Source organism: Chanos chanos, chromosome 11 (genome assembly GCF_902362185.1).
Source record: "Chanos chanos chromosome 11, fChaCha1.1, whole genome shotgun sequence".
Taxonomy (NCBI): Eukaryota; Metazoa; Chordata; class Actinopteri; order Gonorynchiformes; family Chanidae; genus Chanos; species Chanos chanos.
Window position 1 is genome coordinate 18,316,721 of NC_044505.1, and position 20,831 is coordinate 18,337,551.

At 39.4% G+C, this 20,831-nt stretch overlaps 1 protein-coding gene across 1 annotated transcript; it reads left to right on the forward strand.

Annotated features, from left to right (window-relative positions):
• Positions 1–606: 606 nt before the first annotated feature.
• LOC115823763 (von Willebrand factor A domain-containing protein 7-like) lies at positions 607–19,243 on the forward strand. Its single transcript, XM_030787790.1, has 16 exons — positions 607–798; positions 1,052–1,324; positions 1,446–1,539; positions 1,778–1,921; positions 2,134–2,320; positions 2,657–2,829; positions 2,983–3,095; positions 3,935–4,051; positions 4,211–4,429; positions 5,238–5,370; positions 5,490–5,642; positions 5,879–5,971; positions 7,105–7,373; positions 7,828–8,121; positions 8,347–8,665; positions 19,095–19,243. The coding sequence occupies exons 1-16, from the start codon at positions 607–609 to the stop codon at positions 19,241–19,243; spliced, it is 2,922 nt and encodes a 973-aa protein (XP_030643650.1).
• The last annotated feature ends 1,588 nt before the right edge of the window (positions 19,244–20,831 follow it).

The following is a 20,831-nucleotide window of genomic DNA, read 5'->3' on the forward strand; positions in this document are numbered from 1 at the left end:
AACGTTTCAGTGTTCCAGGTGAATGTGATTTGTATATAGGAGTTAAATAATTTGCAACCTACAGTATTGTGCACATACTAATGTTTAACAGTATTTTTTACAATGTCAGTTTTTTACATGTTTGTTTTGTATTCTGTCTGTCTTGGAAGTCACTTTCAAAAAAAAAAAAATATGCTTAATAAATAAATGTCAATATAAAAATAGTATGTGTATGATGCTTTTTGAGCCCTGTGTTCGGAATTGTGGTTACAAAGTGATATGGTTATGGTGCTAAAAGTAATATTTGCCACATAAAAAACCGCAACTGCATGTATATGAACAATTCCTATTTATTTTTGAAACAATGTGATAGTAATTTACTGTAAACTCCAATGGCCACACCCCAGAGATACAAGTGATGAGTAGAGAGGTGCTTTAGTTTCAAAATCAACAGGAGAGATATGGACAATTAAGGCTTGTATCTTTGAGTCATCCACAGGACCTTGAAAATTTTCAGACCACTTATTCGAGGTATGAAGACCATTAGGTACATTATCAACAGATCAAAATAGGTTAGGTTACAATAAGTTATTTGCTCATTTTAAACTTCACAGACTCTTCAGGATGATGTCGTGTCAAACAACAGCTGCTGTCATCTTCTTTATCCTGCTCTTCTCTACAGTGAGGGTTACTTTTGCCTTCAATGTGCTCTTCACCTCCTCTCAGAAACACCAAGACATTACAACAAATGCGATTTTACAAAAAACAGCTGAGGTCTGCCAAGAGCAGGCTCGACGTGCAGGAAGAGATTTTGTGATGGTGAGAAACATTCACAGAGCTTACCAATTTTATAAAACTAATAGAACAGTAAGAGCACAAAGTACTATGTGTTTTAAATATTTTTCAAATGTTGTCTGTTGTGTGTACTGTGTTAGTAAGCTGTTACATTGACTTCCACTGTATGGGGAAGTGGTTTAAACAATGCTTTTGTGATTTTTTTGTCCATAATTCTTTGAGATTATGTGTATTTATCTAAATATGAGGGTGATTTTTATGCATTTATTTTTGACAGCCTTTTCCTCTGACTGTTGACTCAGTGACAGAAGCTTGCTCAGTTTCTGAATTGAGAAAAAGTTTCCAGATGGTCGTCAGCAAAATCAAGGATTCAAATGCATTGGTTGATTACAGGCACATTTCTGATGAGGAGTACCACTTTGATAGCGAAACTTTTTTGAAAGGGAGGGACCTCATCACAAGGGGCGTGGCCACCATCAAGGCAAACCTCCGGCTAAAGAATTATGAGTCGGCAAGAGACAAGCTGGGTGAAATTTTGCACACTTTACAGGTGACTTACTGTCCATGATTGTAGATTAATTCTGTAATAAATTCATTTGTCATGTTCTGTATGAATAATTCCTTAATTTAAAGCCTGGAGTAATTAATACTATTCTACAATTATTTAACAGGATTTCTACAGTCACAGTAACTGGATAGAACTAGGCAATAAGTTCCCGTACTCCAACCTTATCAGACCAAACCTCACTATGGACAACATAGCAGGTACTACAAAGCATTATGTATGTTCATGCGTGTGTGTGTGTGTGTGAGTGTGTGTGTGTGTGTGTGTGCACGCGCAATCTAAAACATGAATTAAAAGCAAACAGTTCCAACACACCAACAGCTCTTAATAAGGAACTTTGGGCCTTTACTATTCACAATACAAATATATTTTTTAATTGCTGCATTTTAGGACTATATAGTCTATATGTGACTATGGTTGTTGCTGTTTTTTGTCTAGATAGGAACACCCCAACATGCAGGAGCTGCAATGGAAGCAACTGTGATGAGAACATCCTGGAAAGCATTATCTGGGAGAAGAAACTGACCTCTGGATATTTTGAAGTGTCCAACTCTTCACATTTCAGTTCTAAAAAGCCAAACGGTACCACTCCTATCTGCTTCTCACGGGCTTTAAAAAAATCCAAATGCATTCACATAATGAAGTTTAGGAAAGTACATTTCAGTTCCATAGAACTGATCATCATTAGATATTGTCCTGGTTTTACATTGGCCATTGCAAAAACAGAAAGCACATCAAAAGCAGATTTCAAAGTGTATTTCAGCTTGCTGACTAAATTTGAATGATGATTGTAGGAAAGTGCAGTCATGGAGGATTCTATGACAGAACAAGCAGAACTGAGCCCACTGGGGGCATAAACAAGGACACATTTGACTCTGACCATGGGAAGCTGCATCTACAAGCCGCTGACGTGGCCACTGCTGCCACTGCAGAGCTGCTGGAGGACATCAGAGGGGCAGTCGGGGACTCAGAATTCCTCAGGTATTTTGGTGGAAGTTGTGTCACTTTTGATCTTGAATGACTTTGTATGAAGCTATCAACATTGCGCCCACTCATACTCTGAAAGCGAACCACTACCACATTGGATGAATACATCAGATTTGCACAGTATAGAAACCGATTGATTGACTGATTGATTTATTGATTGATTGATTGATTGATTGAATGAATGAATGATTGACTGATTGGTGGATTGACTGATTGATTGATGGATTGATTCATTGATTGATTGGTTTGTTGATTGGCTGGTTGATTGGTGGATTCATTGACTGATTGATTCAGTTATTGGCTGACTGATTTGTTCACTCTCTCTCTTAGATTTATGGGGATAACTCAGTCCCCCTCCGTTCTCTGTTTTGTCATTGACACCACGGGCAGCATGGGCGATGACATTGATGAGGTGAAACGCGTCACTTCATTCATAATTGACAGCAAAAGAGGCACCACTGATGAGCCATCTGCCTACATCTTTGTTCCATTTAATGACCCAAGTAAGACATCTAACCAATAATGAACTGTTTTTTCAGCGGAAAGTCTTGGCCATAAAGTCATAGAGCACAACATCAATTACGTTTCTTGCTTGCAATCGCTTTGAAAATGTGCAAAATTAAGTAAAATGTGTCACTGATTGGTCACTAATCCAGGTTTTGGGCCACTGACAAGGACAACTGATCCCGATGAGTTTAAAGCACAAATCAATGCTCTTTCTGTATTTGGAGGTGGAGATGAACCAGACATGTGTCTCTCAGGACTTCGGGTAGGATGAGTGACTTCTAAATGCTTTGATTCAAAATACAGGCAGAATGCATATACAGGAGGTTCACATGAAAAATGTGAGAGAAATTTTCAATTCTTAGACTTTTTGAACTGACTTTTGCACCACTTTTACTCATGCACACTGTGTAAAGTTATAAAAAGGAACTCAAATAATCCAAACCTTTAATCTATCCATAGCCAACTAATACTAAACGTTATACATGAATAGCATTCAGCATTGATTTTTGAGTCTTACCTCAAATTTGACTATATTTGATCAGTTCATTTTCAAAGGTCATCATTCGTTGAAGGAAATTATAAAATGTTCTTAGTACATCTGTAATCAAAATGGCTTTATGGACCATCCAGTGTTTTTTAGCTTAACCTGGTTTTGAAATCATATGGCTGCATGATGTTAACAGAAGAAATGGATAAATCAAAGGCGGAGAAAATTAAGGGAAAAAAAGATTATGAGCTTGTTTCTTATTGTTATTTTAAGAACATTAATGCTCTGGGATACATCCAACATTTAATCAGCTTCATCTTTTTATATAAACTACTCATGAGGTGAAGCTTGACTCTTAGACATGCTCTCAAAACGTTTCTAAGCGACATATTATTTATCTAATAATTAAAATTAGAAAACAGGTAAAAGATTTTCTCTTAGAATGAAGAACAAGAGAAAGACAGGTAGACAAATTAGCCAGGGAGAGCCTGAGTGACACTGATAGGCCTTCTATACAGCTGATACATTCAAAGAAGCGCAAGTGCCTCGCATTAGAGTTCAATGAGTCGTGACAATGCAAATATTTCATTTTCCAATGTCCTTTTATCAACCAGCTGGCACTCGCCGGTGCACCCCCTGAATCTGAGATTTTTGTTTTCACTGATGCCAGTGCAAAAGACAGAGACCTGAAAAGCACTGTTCTGGCACTGATTGAGAGCACTAAGTCAAGAGTGAGTACTTGCAGATTATCTTCTACAATGCTATTATTTAAGATATGTGTACAACTGTCTTAAATATAGCTATGGAAATTGTAAAGAATTCTGTATCTCCAAAGTAACTAAATTTGGGCTGTTGAACAGTTTTGTCTTTTTTGTCCCCTTCTTCTGTAGGTCAACTTCTTGCTAACTAAGCCCTCCTCCTCTCGTCGACGGCGGAGCAGTGATGGAGAACAAGACCAAAGCCAACGGTTCACCACTCGTCTCAGCAACCCCTTGAATCAGCTGTATCAAGGCTTGTCTGAGGCCTCAGGTGGGCAGGCGATCGAGGTTACCAAGGCAACGCTTCCTCAAGCCACCAGCATCGTTGTGGATACCTCCAGTTCAGCACTGGTAAAGACCTCATGATCACTGAGTTTTGACCATGCTGTTATCCTCCACTGTCTTAAGAAGTCATATACCACCAGTTGGATGGATTGTATTCATTTGTGATAGCAATATGCCTGCCAGTTCTCAAGTATGACATTCTTGTACTCATTACAAGAATGAAGTCTTGGATGTAGCTGTAGCAATTGTATATTTCTATATTTGAAAATTTTGGAAATACAAAGTCTTCAGCTGGTCCAGAATGCTGCTGCATGAATCCTGACCAGTACAAGGATGTTTGACCACAGTACACCTGTCCTGGCTTCCGTTCGTTGGCTCCGGACTCATGCATAAATTCATAAAATTCTACATGAGCTTGCACTGGCCTACCTATCCGACTTAATTACAGCCAATAACACTTATCGCACTGTCAAAATTCTGGACTATAAGTCGTTCCAAGAGTTAAAAAGAAGTCCACTGGCTACAGAGCCTTTTCCTACTGCCCTCCTTCCTTCTGGAATAGTCTACCTACAGAAATTAGGGTGGTAAATGCTCTTCATGCCTTTAAAACTAAACAAAACACTTATCTATTTTCTCTAACTTATGGATACTATAATTTTGATATAACTTTGTAGTGGGCAAGTAAATCCTTTGAAACTTTAAAAAAATGTGATATTGGGCCCTAAATAAACTTGTATTATTATTATTATTATTATTATTATTGTTGTTGTTGTTGTTGTTGTTGTTGTTGTTGTTGTTATTATTATTATTATTATTATTATTATTATTATTATTATTATTATTATTATCACTTCACAGTCCATTGCTGTTTCAGGTAACTCTTCTCCAGGCTGTCAGGAATCCACCAAAGGCAGAGAACTTCTCTGTCCTAGTGGACGCATCTGTGAAAAACCTTACTGTCTATATTACAGGCAATTCCCCATCTTTCACCATCACAAGCCCTTCAGGTGATCATGCCAGGTTTTCTTGATGCCTCTAATATTAAAGATTGTACCTCTAACCATTTATGTATTTCTTAAGAGAGGTTAAATCTTCTTTAAAGGTTAACTATCATATCAATTTACAGGAATATCCCAGAATGAAACAGAGTCAGATGGAGCTTTGGGAGACATTCAGACAGTGGGGAATTTCTATCGAGTGCAACTGAACAGCCAGAATCAAACAGGGATTTGGCAAATCAGCATTAACTCAGCACAGCCCTACACCATCAAAGTCACAGGTATATGAATAGACCTACAAATCCTGTTGTTATGTTTACACTGCTATACATTTACATGGTAATACACTTTTGAATCCTGATATGTCAGAAAAGCACACCTTGTAGAATTAATTTTCTTAACTTCAATACAATAGACAATATCTGTGTCAAGCACATGATCACTGGAATAAATGGAGATTTTGATTTCACAAAAATGATTGTCTTTGATTATGTATTTGTCTCCTGTTTTGTTCCAGGTCAGAGTGTGATTGATTTTCTGTTTAACTTTGTGGAGATTATACAAGAACCTGCCCCAGCGTATGCAGTTTTGGACAGTCGGCCTAAAGCAGGTGAGTAAAAGTGTTCACACTGAGAATTATCTAAATAATGATTTTCATAGAAATATACATTTATCAGTTAGAATTGGATTAGGTTTTGGATGGAAAGCCAAACAAGTTATTCAGTTTTCTGATTTGTCCAAGTCCTTTTCTATTATCTGGTCTTAAGATTACTGCTCATAAATTGATTTATTTACAATTTACAATTTTGTTATTTGGCAGACGCTTTTTACCAAAGCGACTTACAATCAGTGCATCAGTCAGAGTCAGATTTCTAATACCTTGTGAGCAGAGATCACAATAAGACCGAGCGTAAAATTGCCCCTTCGTATTGCGCCCCTGGAATACTTTGACAAACGCAGATACAAGACAAAGGTTTATTTTTTATTTTTTATTTTTTTTTTAGGAAAGGGAGGTTAGGCATTGGGGGACAGGTGGGTTCTAAAGAGGTGGGTTTTCAGTTTCCTGCGGAAGATGGTAAGAGATTCCGCAGTCTTGACTGCATGGGGGAGGTCATTCCACCACCTCGGGTAATGGCGGAGAAGAGGCGTGGTCAGGAGGAGCGGCTGCCGGGTTCCCGAAGTGAGGGGACCGCCAGTTGTCCAGACGTCATAGAGCGGAGGGTCCTAGTTGGGGTGTATGGAGTTATAAGAGCCTGAAGGTATGATGGGGCAGAGCCTCTAGTGGCCTGGTAGGCCAGCACCAGTGTCTTGAACTGGATGCGGGCTGCTACCGGAAGCCAGTGGAGTGCAGTAAGCAGTGGAGTGACATGAGAGTGTTTAGGGAAGTTGAATACCAGGCGTGCAGCGGCGTTCTGCACGAGCTGGAGTGGCCTGATGGCACAGGCTGGCAAGCCAGCCAGTAGCACGTTGCAGTAGTCCAGGCGGGAGATGACAAGCGCTTGGACCAGGAGCTGGGTCGCCTGTTGTGTTAGGAATGGGCGGATTCTCCTGATGTTGTATAGGGAGAATCTGCAGGATCGAGTGACTGCCGCGATGTGATCGGAGTAGGTCAGATTTATGGATGCAAACCAGCCATAAGGTCACAATGACTGGGGGGGAAAGCCTTATGGATCTTTGTTCTGTTCTGGTCTAATCACAGTTCTGGTCTAATCACTTTTTTTTTTCCTCGTACTCAAAACACAGATGGAAATACTACTCTGCTGGTGACAGTGACTGGGGGAGAGTCTGTGAAGCTGACAGAGGTGGCCCTGGTTGAGGCCTCAGGTTCTGGGGTTGTTAATGGCACCTTGCAAGATGTGGGAGGTGGGGACTATCTTGTAACAGTGACCTTGGTTCCAGCTGAGAAGTTTGTTGTTCGTGTGAGAGGAGAGAGCACTTTGTCCAGATCAACACCCAACATCTTCCAAAGACAATCTTCCACCCAGCTTAGTCCTTCTAACATCTCCATTACGGTTAGTCCACAGGCTGTTTGCTAAACATTTATGTACGTTCATTCCACCAAACAAACAATGACTAAGAGTTGCTCTTTCAGGATGTGCATAAATTTTCTTAAAGAAAGCCAGTCACTTTTCCACAGATGAGTGCACTTTGTTATGTTATATGATCATGCTTTATGATAGAATCAGTAGAGAACTGACATCTGATAAGTACATTTTAATAAAGTAGAAAGTAGACAGGTCTACAAAAACATAGAGAGAGAAGGGATCACCAGTGTAAACAGTAATTTATTTCCTCTTCAATGTAGAAAGAAATAAAAGAGCTAGTTCGTTACTTAAGAACAGATATTGAAAACTTATTTATTTTTTGATGGAAGGAGAGGCATGTTGGAGGTCCAAAAGTAGAAATGGCAAAGAAGCAATGATTGACAGAACTTCTCATATAAGTTTCATCTCCTTTTACAACTAGACTCAGGTGGATGGCACATGGGAGCCTGGAACAAATCTGAGTGTGGGCTTCACTGTGTCCACCGGTGACTCTGGAGGTAACTTGACAGTCCGTGCTTGGGATGACCATGAGTTTTTAACCCATCTCCCTGAGTCACTGACCCTTGACAGTGCGGGCAGCGCCAGTGGTACAGTAACCCTCACTGCTCCTTCAGACACTCCCTCTGGTACTGATGTCACACTGACTATTGAGGTCGACACTCCTGGAGCCTCCGACTCAAACTTCGCTATGTTACACCTTTCTCTCGTAGCTAAGGTAACTTAATTCTAAACCCCATTCTGTGGAACTACCATTTTTTTCATTCAGATTAGACCTCTAAGGCAAGACTTCTAAGGTTCTTTCAAAAAACGGTTTACCAGTATAACTAGAAAAAGACTATAGTTGTGGTTTGAGATATGTTTCAGATTGAGTTAAATTTGAATCTAGATCTCATGCAATGTCAGTTTTTCTAAATATATTTTTACATTATAATCCCTTTAGGTGACAGATATCACACCCCCTGTGTGTGAGATTGTGAGCATAAATGCTAACTGCTCCAGCAACTGCAGCCTGTCAAACCTAACAGATGGAAATGGAACAGGCATCCAGAGTTTAACAGTCTGGCAAGGCAATGGAAATCTGACCACGACCATTGTGGCTGATGGAGACATTAACGTGACCCTTGCATCATACGTTGCCTCATGCTGTTCAGAGGATTTTGAACTGGTCGCTGCGGATGAGGTGGGCAATGCTGGCACCTGCTTCAGATTCATCAGAGCAACTGTACCACCAAGTACTAGCACTCCATCTCCTCTGGCAAGCAATGCCACAATGCCTACCCAAAGCATTACCACAATGCCTACCCAAAACATTACCACAATGCCTACCCAAAACATTACCACAATGCCTACCCAAAACATTACCACAATGCCTACCCAAAGCATTACCACAATGCCTACCCAAAACATTACCACAATGCCTACCCAAAACATTACCACGATGCCTACCCAAAACATTACCACGATGCCTACCCAAAACATTACCACGATGCCTACCCAAAACATTACCACGATGCCTACCCAAAACATTACCACAGTGCCTACCCAAAACATTACCACAATGCCTACCCAAAACATTACCATAATGCTTGCCCAGAGCACTACCATAAAACCTACCCAAAGCACTACCACAATGCTTACCCAGAGCACTACTACAAAACCTACCACCCAGAAAATTACAACTGTGCAGTCTACTACCATGGCAACTACCTCAAACAGAGGACATTCTTTGTCCTTTTCTCTGAGCTTCTGGTTCACTATGGTGCTCAAACAAATCATACATCTCTAAAGAAAGGGAGCAGCCTATACAGAGTTATGCAAAACACAATCTTTTCTTGTTTCTCTCTATTATTTATTCAATTAAATGTGAAATAACAAAAGTGGGAATAACTTTAAGTAATTGATATTCACGTCTTGGTATTTATTATTTAGCGTTGTTTCAAGGTGTAGTGTAACTAAATTTTTTTGCACTACTTTGGCTGAGCAGTGTACACTATATTCTGTTCATGATACTTTTTATAGACATTATTAGATCTGTTTTCACATATATCTCAGGAATGTTGATTGCATTATTTAATCCCTCTATGAAATTGATTAAAACTCATTCATAATTTACTGGCCTAAGGGAAAAATTAGTGGTAATTTTTGGATTCAGTCAAGCCAATCAGTTTGCATAATTTTTTCTTGTACTTTTCGTGTCTTTTTCTTTACAGAATACAATTTACGTTACAATATCATCTCTTTCAGGGGACAGACATGTGTCCTGCCAAAACCTATGAACATTTGAAAAAAAAAATGAATAAATGAAATTACAAAAGAAAAATTCTGCCTATAAAACAATTGTATTTTGAATCATGTACCCTCAACTATGATAAATTATAACCCTTTATAATTGTAAAATTCAAAATATGTTGAGAGTGGGATTGTTTCTTATGTTTAATCTTTAGTGTAAGACTTTTGTGACTGAGTGGTCCTGTTCACAGTAGAAGTACTATAAACATTGACACACTGAATTTTAGTATTGAAGTCAGTATTTAAATTTTCAGCTTTCGAGGCCTCTGGAGAGAGCATAATACACTGACAACGTAATTACATATTTTAGAGTAACAATATTCTTCATACAAATAAAAATCAAGAAAGAAAGAAAAAAATTTTGGGTAACACTTTATTTTAAGGTTCACATGTTAACCCTTAACACATGACTAATAAATGCCTGTATTAGTGTCAAATAAGTTAAGTGTTAAGTATCATTAATCATTTATTAGGGACATATTCATCAATTTCTTATCATTGACGAATAAGCCCTTTATTCTTGGTATATCCTTAATAACAGACTAACAGGTCTCAATCTTAACTTACTGATACACAGTAAGCACGAAAACAGACCACATATAGCCTCCCAATATAATGTCTGAATACATTACTTATAGTGCAAGAATAAGTGTAAAATAAGTATTCATACTGAGAAACTTCATTGCGATATTTCATTGCTGAAACCCACGATGATGTGGATGACTCCTCAGTTTCAGTTTCAGTTTCAATGAGTCAGACCCCCTCTTATCCCCACATCAAGCAAAAAGAAAAAAACACTAAAGGGAGATCAAGTCTCATCTTCCACATCATACAAGAGGTAACCGTTTATACTGTACATTATGACCAGACTGGGATACTGTTGATTTATGGCAGAGGGGGCAACTAGAGTCAAATGGGTCAGATTAAAAGAAGATGTTCACCAATATGATGGGGGTCTGACTCACTGAAACTGAACTGTGTGTAAAGGGACATGAATCAGATCTATTTTGACACCCTGCATAAGCACATTAGCCCTAGTGCAGGTTTCTTCCAAAAAAGGGGAAACAATAAAAAATAAAAAGGCCCGAGCTGCTCCTTTGTCACAAAGAATCCTGACAGTCAAAATTAACTGACACTAATCCATACAAAACAAATCCTTTAAAAGACCAATGTCTGTGTTCTGATTAAACTCATGTTGTGCAGGCTGTGAGATTCCAGGTTCTCATTCCCCCCTCTGGTGGCCATTTTGAGTTAGGTTTTCATCATTTAATCACTTTCTTCTTTTCCTTGGTTTAGTTCACTTATTCAGTCCTGGGGTTTGCCTGCTTTTCTTAAGCTTCTGTTGGTATATGTAAAGAATGGGTAACATCACTGTCAACTGCACTGTCCTCTGCAATTTGGCCTTTTTTTCTTTTTCTTTTTTTTTGAGCCCCATCTTCCTCATCCTTAAAGAGATACACAGCTGCTTGACTTCAATACTGTTGCTTGATCCTACTGGTGACATTGCAGGAAATGCATTCCACTTGTCACTTTTAGTGAGTCGTTGTTGTTGTTATTAAATTATTCTTAGTTACTGCACAGCACTGCACAGTTTGATGTCATTTAATTTGTGTGTGTGTGTGTGCGTGTATGTGTGTGAGATAAGACCATTTGAAAGGAGAGCACCATTCTGATGAGGAAAAAAGAATAGGTATGACATGGGAGGTTACTCCATTGAAACAGTCTTGTGGGTTAAAACCGAACTCTACACAGACAACTTAAGCACCCTCTTCCACAGATAACCTTACCTCAGGTATATTTAATGTCAGCCATATTTTGTTCACCACATGAAACTGATTGGGAAAAAAAGATTGTGGCATTACCCATCAATACATTTTAAGTTATTGAATGTTCACAATTTTTTTCTGTCAATACTAATTATTAAAAGCTGCCTGTATTTTTACAGATTTATTTGAGTGTTGTTCCACGACACTGTATAAGTGAACTTGCGTGACTCAGTTTTGTAAAACCAATCCATCACTTAATCTGAAAGTTCAACACATGCTTTTACAGTCTAGTGCATCTATATTTTGTTTGAGTGAGAATGTTCTCTCAATAGGTTTGTAGACAATGTCACTATGCTTTGGCGACAGGGTGTTCCTCTGTCTCGTCTTGTTTGGTTTTGATGTAGTTGTGTGCGGACCACTCTCTATGCTGAGTGAAGTATGACAGATTGGAATTGTTCAGATATCAGAACAATGCATTTGCGAATACGAAACCGGAATCAACTACTGTCTTCAAAGGAGTTTGTTTTGGAGCTCCTTGATAAGATCTCAGGAGAGACACTTGTGCTAGCAGCATAGAGAGGTTGAGAGGGCTGGCATTGTGGCGTGACTATGGAAGGCAATATTCTAGCCCCACCTACCCAGCGCTGTTCTCTGCCATGTAAAATCGCTGTCAAACGAGCAGGATGAACTATCACTGCTTGTTCAGTTGCAACGCAACTTTGGGGATTACTCTCTTCAGTAGCGTATCACTGAAATAATCCAGCAAGACAGTATTCCTGATTGAGCAGGGTACAGCTGGATCTCTCCTTGTATTGAGCAGACCATGCAATACAGTTAAGGAAACAATAGAGTTGGGGTATCTGGTTCAGCGTCAGTAATCACTGATGCCCTGACAATTGGCAGGTATAACGGTCCTGTTCCCCACAGCTTCAGACCTTGTACAGAAGATGAAGGCCATTCTGCCCACTTTGAGAGATAACATGAGGTTTAACAATAGGAGGATACATTCCCCAACAAGCCCAGGCTTCTACATCGTCTTAACATCTCACTAATTTAATTACCGATATTGAACATGTCTGCCCATCACTCCTTCGCTGTCCTTATCCTAGGAGATCTTAACCAAGTCGCTCTTGGCAAGGTGCGTCCTGGCTACAGGATACAAATGAGAGTGGTAACTACAGAAGGCAGAATTCTTGATCAAAGATAATGTAGTTTCCTTATCTCTCATCAATCCATTACACGTGCACATTTACCCTCCATTTATAGCAGGTAAACATGAGGTTAGACATATGTTATGTGAACAGAATTCCATGGAAACAGCGGACCAGTAGGTACAGGCCTGTTAATTCCCATTATAACTAATGTTTTCACTAAATTACTTCAACAGTCAAAGGTTACAGCCTGTTTTAAGTCAGCATCTTCAGTACCTGTTCTTAGGAAAGCTAAACTTAAATATTTATATGATTACAGTCCAGTTGGCCTTACTTCACTAACAATAAAGAATTGGCACAATAGTTTTTGTTTGATGTAGAACTTGACCAGCACCAGACTCTGACTGTGCTCAGTTCTCAGCTCAAACATCCCAAAGTCAGTCCACATTTGTACCCCCATATCACAAGTGTCATCGTCACCTGACTTGCACCATAAGGAACCAGTTCTGGGGTTAAAATAGCTGAGTCTCCTTTCTACCCTGTTTTTTACCCTTTTACCTATTCTTATGACTGTACGGAGACCACCAAAGGCAGAAAACCTCTTCATCCTTGTAGACTCATCAGCTACAAATCTATCTACATCATAGGCATTTCGCCAGCTTTCACTATCACAAGCTTTTCAAGTAGATATGCTGAGTATTTGAGTTATGCAAACACACCCCAAGGATCATTGTATGTCGCCAAGTAACAATAAAATAATTGCTCACAAAATACATACCTGCAGGGATACTTGCCTTTGAGAAAACTTGAAGTTTGTTTTAAATTAATATCATCTAAGATTTTTGGCTGATTTATTCTGATGAATTGTAAGTGACAATATGAAACTTTACCATCTTATCCACGTAGGGGTGACCTTGAGTAGGAATGAGGTAAGAGAAACTCTGGGGATGACTCAGAAGGTGAGGAATTTCCAAACAAGGAGATTAAGCAACCGGAATGAAAACAGCACTGTAGCAAATCAAGTCTTCTCAACCAAAAGTCACTGGTAAAACAAATACAAATGTGTGACTTTTTTTCCACCAAAAAAAAAAGATAGATTTTATCATCTATTTTACTTATTGATTTATGCTTACTGAACCCTTATTATTTCTTCAGAGGACAGAGTGTGACTGACTTCTCTTTTGGCGTAGTGGAGGTTTTCCACCTAATCAGGCGCCTCACTCAGGAGATATAGTGTTAGCCATGAGGCCCCAAAGGAGCAAAATAGCATTTATCCATGAAAAAAAGTTCTGTCTTTTGAGTCATCATTGACCACAGTGTAAGTGCTTGTCTACTGATAAGGCACGCCCCTAAACTTAAAAAAAAAATAATGTGAGAAAAAGAAGAACACCATCTTACTGACTGTAATGTACTGGTGATTTCATTATTTTTGCACATTTGCATTCTGTTTTGATATTTCTCCTTTTTCTTTGTCTTTCTTTCTTTCTTTCTTTCTTTCTTTCTTTCTTTCTTTCTTTCTTTCTTTCTTTTTTTTGTGACTGAGTGCAAGGGCAAAAAGCCAAAGCTGTTTGGCACATTAACCCATAAATACAATTCTTGGATCTCACGTGTATATCCTCAGCAACCACAAGGAATGTGACTGGGTCACAACCACACATCAGCACTAGTTGTGAGCACGTGAATATGACTAATGTGAATCTCAGCTTATCATGTTGAGCTAGGCATCCACTTCACTCTAACTTCTTCACAACCCTTCAAATGAAAGGAACAAAGTCGAGGTGGAGATAAATGATACTGACAATTGTTAGCTCATTCATCCAATCCCAATTCATGAACTGGGGCACATCCAGAAATCTATTAAGGTAGGAGCTTGGAGGGAGGGGACTACCAAAACATTGTGACAAAATTCAGTCCAAGTCAACGGGTGGCTGTTGAATTAAACTGACAGCCTAGACAGTAAGTATGAGCCTGGTGAATGGCACCTGTCTGGCAAAGAATATTGTCAGCACTGTAGCCTACACATGATGAACCAAGCAGTACCATATATAAACACTAAACAAACTAAACTCCTCAAGTAACATGTTTCAGGCCTTTCAAACTAATTTATTCTGGGAGTGGCTCACCTCTGATTTCCTCACTGTTCTGAGGTCATTTGAGGGTTAAAACACATTTGTAAGATAAGGTAATATAAAGGCTCTTTCAAAATGAGCCTGCTGGGTCCTAAAGATATTTTTTGTAGTAAACTATAATGTTGTTAAAAAGAGCTTAAGAAGAGAAAATCTGTCACGTAAAGTGACATAAATATTCTATCTGTTTTTTTTTTCTTTCACATGTGACTGTAATAACAATAACTATACCAACAATAACAATGATTTGTTTGGCCTGTTGCCTTTTGGAATCAGGTGTTTAGGTGTTAAGTGTAGTGTATGAAATTGTTCTCAGTAGACTACATACCCCCATCAACCTAATATGAATATACTGAACGACCAAGTCCTGGCAGTGCGTATAAAACATAAATAAATAATCAAGACTCTAGCCTGTACCCACACTGCAAGCCCCTAGGTGCAAACTCATAATGACACAGCTCCTTTTTCAGTAGGGAGTCAAAAAGGCACAAGCAGAATGGAGCACTCAGGGCCTTGGCAGCAAGAGGTCCGCCTCGAACAGGCAAAAGCTCAACTTTTGAACCAGAAGGATGTCGTGAGGTACCGGAGCTATCTGATATATGTTATTTTATTACTTATCTGTGGTCCTCCTAAAGGAATTTAGGGGAAGGCTCCAAAGAAGAAAGAGCCTTAAGTCAATGTTAAAGAAGCCAAGAGCAGGTTGGGTTAAATCCTCAAGGCCCAGGGCCAGGGGACATAAGGCAGCTCGAAGAAGGCAATATCAGTAGTCAGCAGAGCTTGGCAGCTGAGAGAGTTCTTCAGCCAGTACATCACTGCATTGCTTCATATGCTGGGACCCCAAGGTGAATGCTTGTAAGAAAAGGAAGGTATAAGAAAAGATTTGAAAAAGTCAGATCGTGCAGACAAAGTGAAAGAGAAAGTATGAAGCAGAGCTCCGGGCTTGACAGATCTAGTATTTTTCCTTTGTAAGCGCACGGCAATCAGACGTGACATATCCCACCTTCCAACAATAGAGACAGACAGGTTTCTCTTTTGTCTTAGGTTCATACGTACTAAACATCCTGGTTGAGCTAGCAGCACTGGTTCTGTCTGAAATGGGTAACCTATGAAGCTATTCTTTATAGCTCTTGTCACAACATAAGGAGCGTCTCTCCATAATAACAAACTTGTCAGTTAAGATCAATTAATTTGCTTAAACAATAGCTGCAGACACATGAAATACCCTCTGTTCATTCAGATAGGTCACCTCTGCTTCAGGGAAACAGTTTTTCGAACCACTCAACGATGATTAATTCCCTAGGTGTTTCAACATCTGTTACAGTTTGTTTGTTTGTATGCTTGACATTTTCATTACACTTTTTTTTTTTAACTTTTATACCCATTATTGACAAATATGATGAGCTTCGCTGAAGAGTGAAAGTTGAAATATCAACCAGCTATACAAAAGATAAAAGTTCCAAAAAGGTTCATCTCCAGGCAAAATAGCCTAGTTTCAGGTATAACTAATGGTGACAGGTTTATTTATCCAGCTTTATTAAGCTGACAATAAAATACTATGGATGTACCCATGAACAAAATTTCTCTTTCAGTTACAGTCATTATAAGCTGCTACCCTGTTTATGGTACTGTTTGTCAGGTACACTTTCTTCCATATTTTGCTGCAATGAATAAACGGCACTGAGAGTCTTGACAGAATTATTTATGAAATAATATAGAAACTATGTTTTCCAGTGGCTGGCTGTAAGCATGGAGCATACCGCAATGGTGCTTGGCTTTATAGTCTGCCTCTGTGATTAAAAAACATGTCTTGAGTTTCACCATCCAAGTGACACTGACTCCTTGCTCACTGAGTGCGATCAAATGAAACATTCCAATGTGGACAAGATCATTTTTCCAAACCCAGCAAGTAAACTATTTTATCCAAACTAAATTCTTCTATCTTTAATGTCTCAATGTATTCAAACTAACTGATAACATTCTAACTCAAACAAGGCCCCTTTGCTACAGCTAGAAAAGTGACCATTACGACCACTTCAGGTACTCTTTTACTCAGTCATTGATTGACAGGTAAACACTTTGTGCATCCAAAACATCAAATAATGTCAGCACAATATTACTTACATACATACTTCAATTAAGGCATACCATACCAAAATTCTGAATTTCACGGCAAACAGTCAGTTACATAGGAAGAGACTCATTTCACAGTCCATAATGTGAATTTCACGGCCATGAATTGTACATTGCATTACATCTATTCATTTAGCAGACACTTCTGTCCAAAGCTGCTTCCAGGACAGGCAGAATACAAACCGAAGATCTCAAGGTGACACCCAACATGGGTCTCAAATCCACCTGAAACCTGAAATTAAGAGCCATATGCTCTGCCAGCTGAGGTAGCCAGACCTAAACTGAATTTGAATTTGGTAAAAGCCTGCATATCTCTTACAAGAAACCATTTATCTTGATAACTTCACAACAGTGAAGTCATGGAATAACTGAGCCCATTGGACGCAACAATAAAGATGGTTTCAGCTCTAAACATCCTGTGAACTGTGATTGATACCTCTGAGGGTGTGGCAGATGACATTGCAGAAGTGAAACGTATCACCTCATTCATGATTGACAGCAAGAAAAGCATTGCTGATGAACCCCCTGACTTCATCCTTGTCCCATTCAATGAGACTGAGACATATAATATGTAACAACAGACAAATAAGGCGCATCTAAAGATCCACAACACATTGTTGTAACGAGCTCAAATCCTCCCCCGCCGACTTAAGCCATTCACCCTTCAGCGTCGCCGGTTTTCTAATCACCGGTCTATTCACTCATCACCTGCACCTGTCTTCACTTTCATGCACGCAGTCACTAGCCCTTACTTAAACCCCTCAGTTTTCATAGAACATCCCGAAGTCTACACTTGCGCATGTGTTTACTTACGTACCTGTTCTGACAGTTTGCTTCACCTAGTTCGATTATTCCTTTGCTTATTTCAGTACCTTGCTTGTTTGCTACTTTCTTGTGTTTGTCGCCCTCTAAGTTTGTTAATAAATCTGCTACTCTGCACTTGCGCCCTGCCCGTTGGTGATTCGTTACAATTGTTCTGAAACGCCTTGCTTATCTCATGGTCACTCTGTTAGACTTTGAGGCACAAAGACTGCAGATACTACAGAGTTTAAAACACTAATAAATATGATTCCTCCGCTGGAGGAGGAATAGATAATGCTGGGGTCCCTGTTGGATCCTCAGGTATAATACACTTTTGATAGTAAATCTTTTTAGAGACGCAAAAATGTTGTCAAACCAGAGAGGACGCACTTGCTTATAGCAAAATGCATAGATTCAGCTTTTATTTTCGATTGTTGTCACGCCAACAACTATCTGATCTCTTATCTTTGCGTTCTTTGCACCTCTCACCTAAAACTGACAGGAGCACCACCCAGATCTGAAATGATTGTTTTATCCGGTGAAGAAGCGAAAGATGTTGAGGTGAAAACCACAATGTTGGAAACCACAAGTATCCAAGAAACTACCTGAAACATGATTTGTCAAACAACATGGTCCTGCCTAAGGGTTCGTTCAGAATGACTTCCAGCCATGCTAAGCGCTCTCTGTTTCACATACTGTCTCTCAAAATCAACCGCCCATTCGATTAGAGGATAACATAGAGTTTGAAATATCATTTTAAACTCAGATACACCCCAGATCTATTACATGAGTTAAATAATGAAAACCCATCCATCCATACATTTCCAAGAATGACAGTACTTTTCTCAGAACTGTGAGTGAACTAGATTGGCACATTAACTTGTCCCCCTCAATAGTTTTGAAACATATGACAGGTTCAACTGCATATTCCAGCCAGACATTGTTGACACCACAATCTGAATGCGTCACTCTGCTCCCTAACCTACTGAGTGAGTATTCATAAAGCATCTCAGGGTTTCTCACTGGGAATTGTTCTAAAAAGAATGAAAACACAAGGATTCAATTATATCTGATAAATGTGTTGTTAGCACTGCATCCTACCCATTAGCACTGTTTTCATGCACTACACTGGGCGTCACCTTCTTCTCTTGCATTTTTGAAGCCCCTTAATTACTGTCATTGTTTCTACCTGTCTTTGGCTGTAGTATACTATTTTACATCCTTCAACTTTTCTGGTACGTACCTTGGTAATCACTGAACTTAGCCACAGTACTTGTAACAAGGTCAGCTCCCTCACAGCTAAAGTCTTGAATTGTGTTCTATTTTATTTGATAAAATTCTATTATATTTCATTTTTCACATTTCACTCTCGCACGAAACCCAGAACAGTTTACCATGTTGACTGATTTATCTCAATGACCACAGGAGAGTGTAGTCATGGAGGGGTAGCAGATCTTCCGAGCAGAATTGAGCTCACTGGAGGGATCAACAAAGATGGTTTTGGCTCTGAATATGAGAGTTTACACCTGCAGGCTGCAAATGCGGCCATATCCGCCCATATCCGCCACCAGTGAACTGTTAAAAGATATAAGGACCTCAGCTGGCGACAATGACCTCCTGAGGTAATAGACAAGGACATCCCACTGAGGTTACCAACAATAGAAGTCTCAGGCCACCAGCATCATTGAGGACGCATCATGGTCAGCACTGGCAATTACACATGACATATCTTCACTTAGGGAGGATCTCAGTTGTTTAGTTTTATCAGTCATCCCTCAAACAGGCCCCTTTCAGTTTATAGATATAGTTTTATATGAAGTTATACACTGAAAAGGATTTAAGGAAGCACACACTGGGGAGAAACAAGATGTATGGTCAAAATAGAAGAAGTACTTTTACACCAACTGAGTGTCGAATAAATCTGTTTAGACACAAAAATTATCATTTGCCACCAAACAATAGATGCTTATCGCTGAGGAGTGAAGTGAAACAATTTGTACCACACATTGCCTTATTGTATCCAACCTGTTCTGGGTTCTTGAAAGTCATTGTCTAGTAAATGATCACTTCAAATGCTTTTGGGCTTTTGGAGAAATAGTACTGAAAAGTGTGTATTTACTCAATTGATTACAGTTTTCATTAAGGAGGAAAATTAAAACTATGTGTATGAAAGTACGTATATCAAGACTAATCGTTGATATAATTTTTCCTTTGTGGTACCAGGTTACAATGCTTTTCGCTGTGCTGAAAACATCAAGGGTAATTTCTCCATCATCTTAGTCCTGTATGCTGCAATCTGACAATCTACCTCGTAAATATATCTTAGACTATTACTCTCAGAGACAGTTTGCCAGCTTTCACTATTAGATGCTCTTCTGGTAGATACGCTAAATATGCTAATTATAGAAACACCCATAGAATCACTGCTTACTGCTACATCACCAAAAAAAAAAAAAAGAAACCCCCAAAAAATTAGTCACATCATTTTTGCATGGAGAGATAGTTGTATTTGAGCCAACCTGTAATTTGTTTTCCATTGAACACATGTCAAGCGAGACCTGCCCACGTATTTATTACACTCACATTGAAAGTGAAACTTGCTCATCTGTCCATCACAGAAGTGTTGCAATCTAGCACTGAGGCAGGGTGAACTTTGCTGGAGATTCAGACTGTGGTAAGCCGTACAAGTGCATAAAGTGAAACCAAACAGCCAGAATGAAACAGGAATTTGGCAAATCTGTGTCAAGTCTACTCAGTTTCACAGAATGGAAAGACAACATGTGCTAGGTAACCATTTCAGCCTTTGAAGGGACATTTTACTTTTCAAACCAAGGTACAACTGTAACACCTCTCTGGAGGAGGATCGCCAGTGTGTGGCGGAGGTCACTTCCAGTGACAACTCGGCGTCAGGCTGGGGAACTGGGAGGACACCTCTGCACTCTCTCCCTCTTCTGGTCTCCTGGGTGAGCTCAGTAGAGTCTGGGGAGCTGGGCAGAGATCTTGACCCAGCACTGTATCAGCACACTCCCCTCCTCTCCTTCTCCCTGACTCTGGATTTTTCCATGAGCTGCCTTTCCATTAGAGGCTTCCCTACACAACTGAGAACCTCTAACATTTTAGGGAACTGTAATGACTTCATGTCCTCCGGCACCGACTCCAGCC

Bases quoted from the DNA above. Each gene is read 5' to 3' on its own strand.
- LOC115823763 (XM_030787790.1), top strand. From the start codon at position 607: ATGTCGTGTCAAACAACAGCTGCTGTCATCTTCTTTATCCTGCTCTTC. The intron at 4,052-4,210 runs GTGAGTACTTGC...CTTCTTCTGTAG, and splicing joins TTGAGAGCACTAAGTCAAGA to GTCAACTTCTTGCTAACTAA. The intron at 8,122-8,346 runs GTAACTTAATTC...TAATCCCTTTAG, and splicing joins ACCTTTCTCTCGTAGCTAAG to GTGACAGATATCACACCCCC.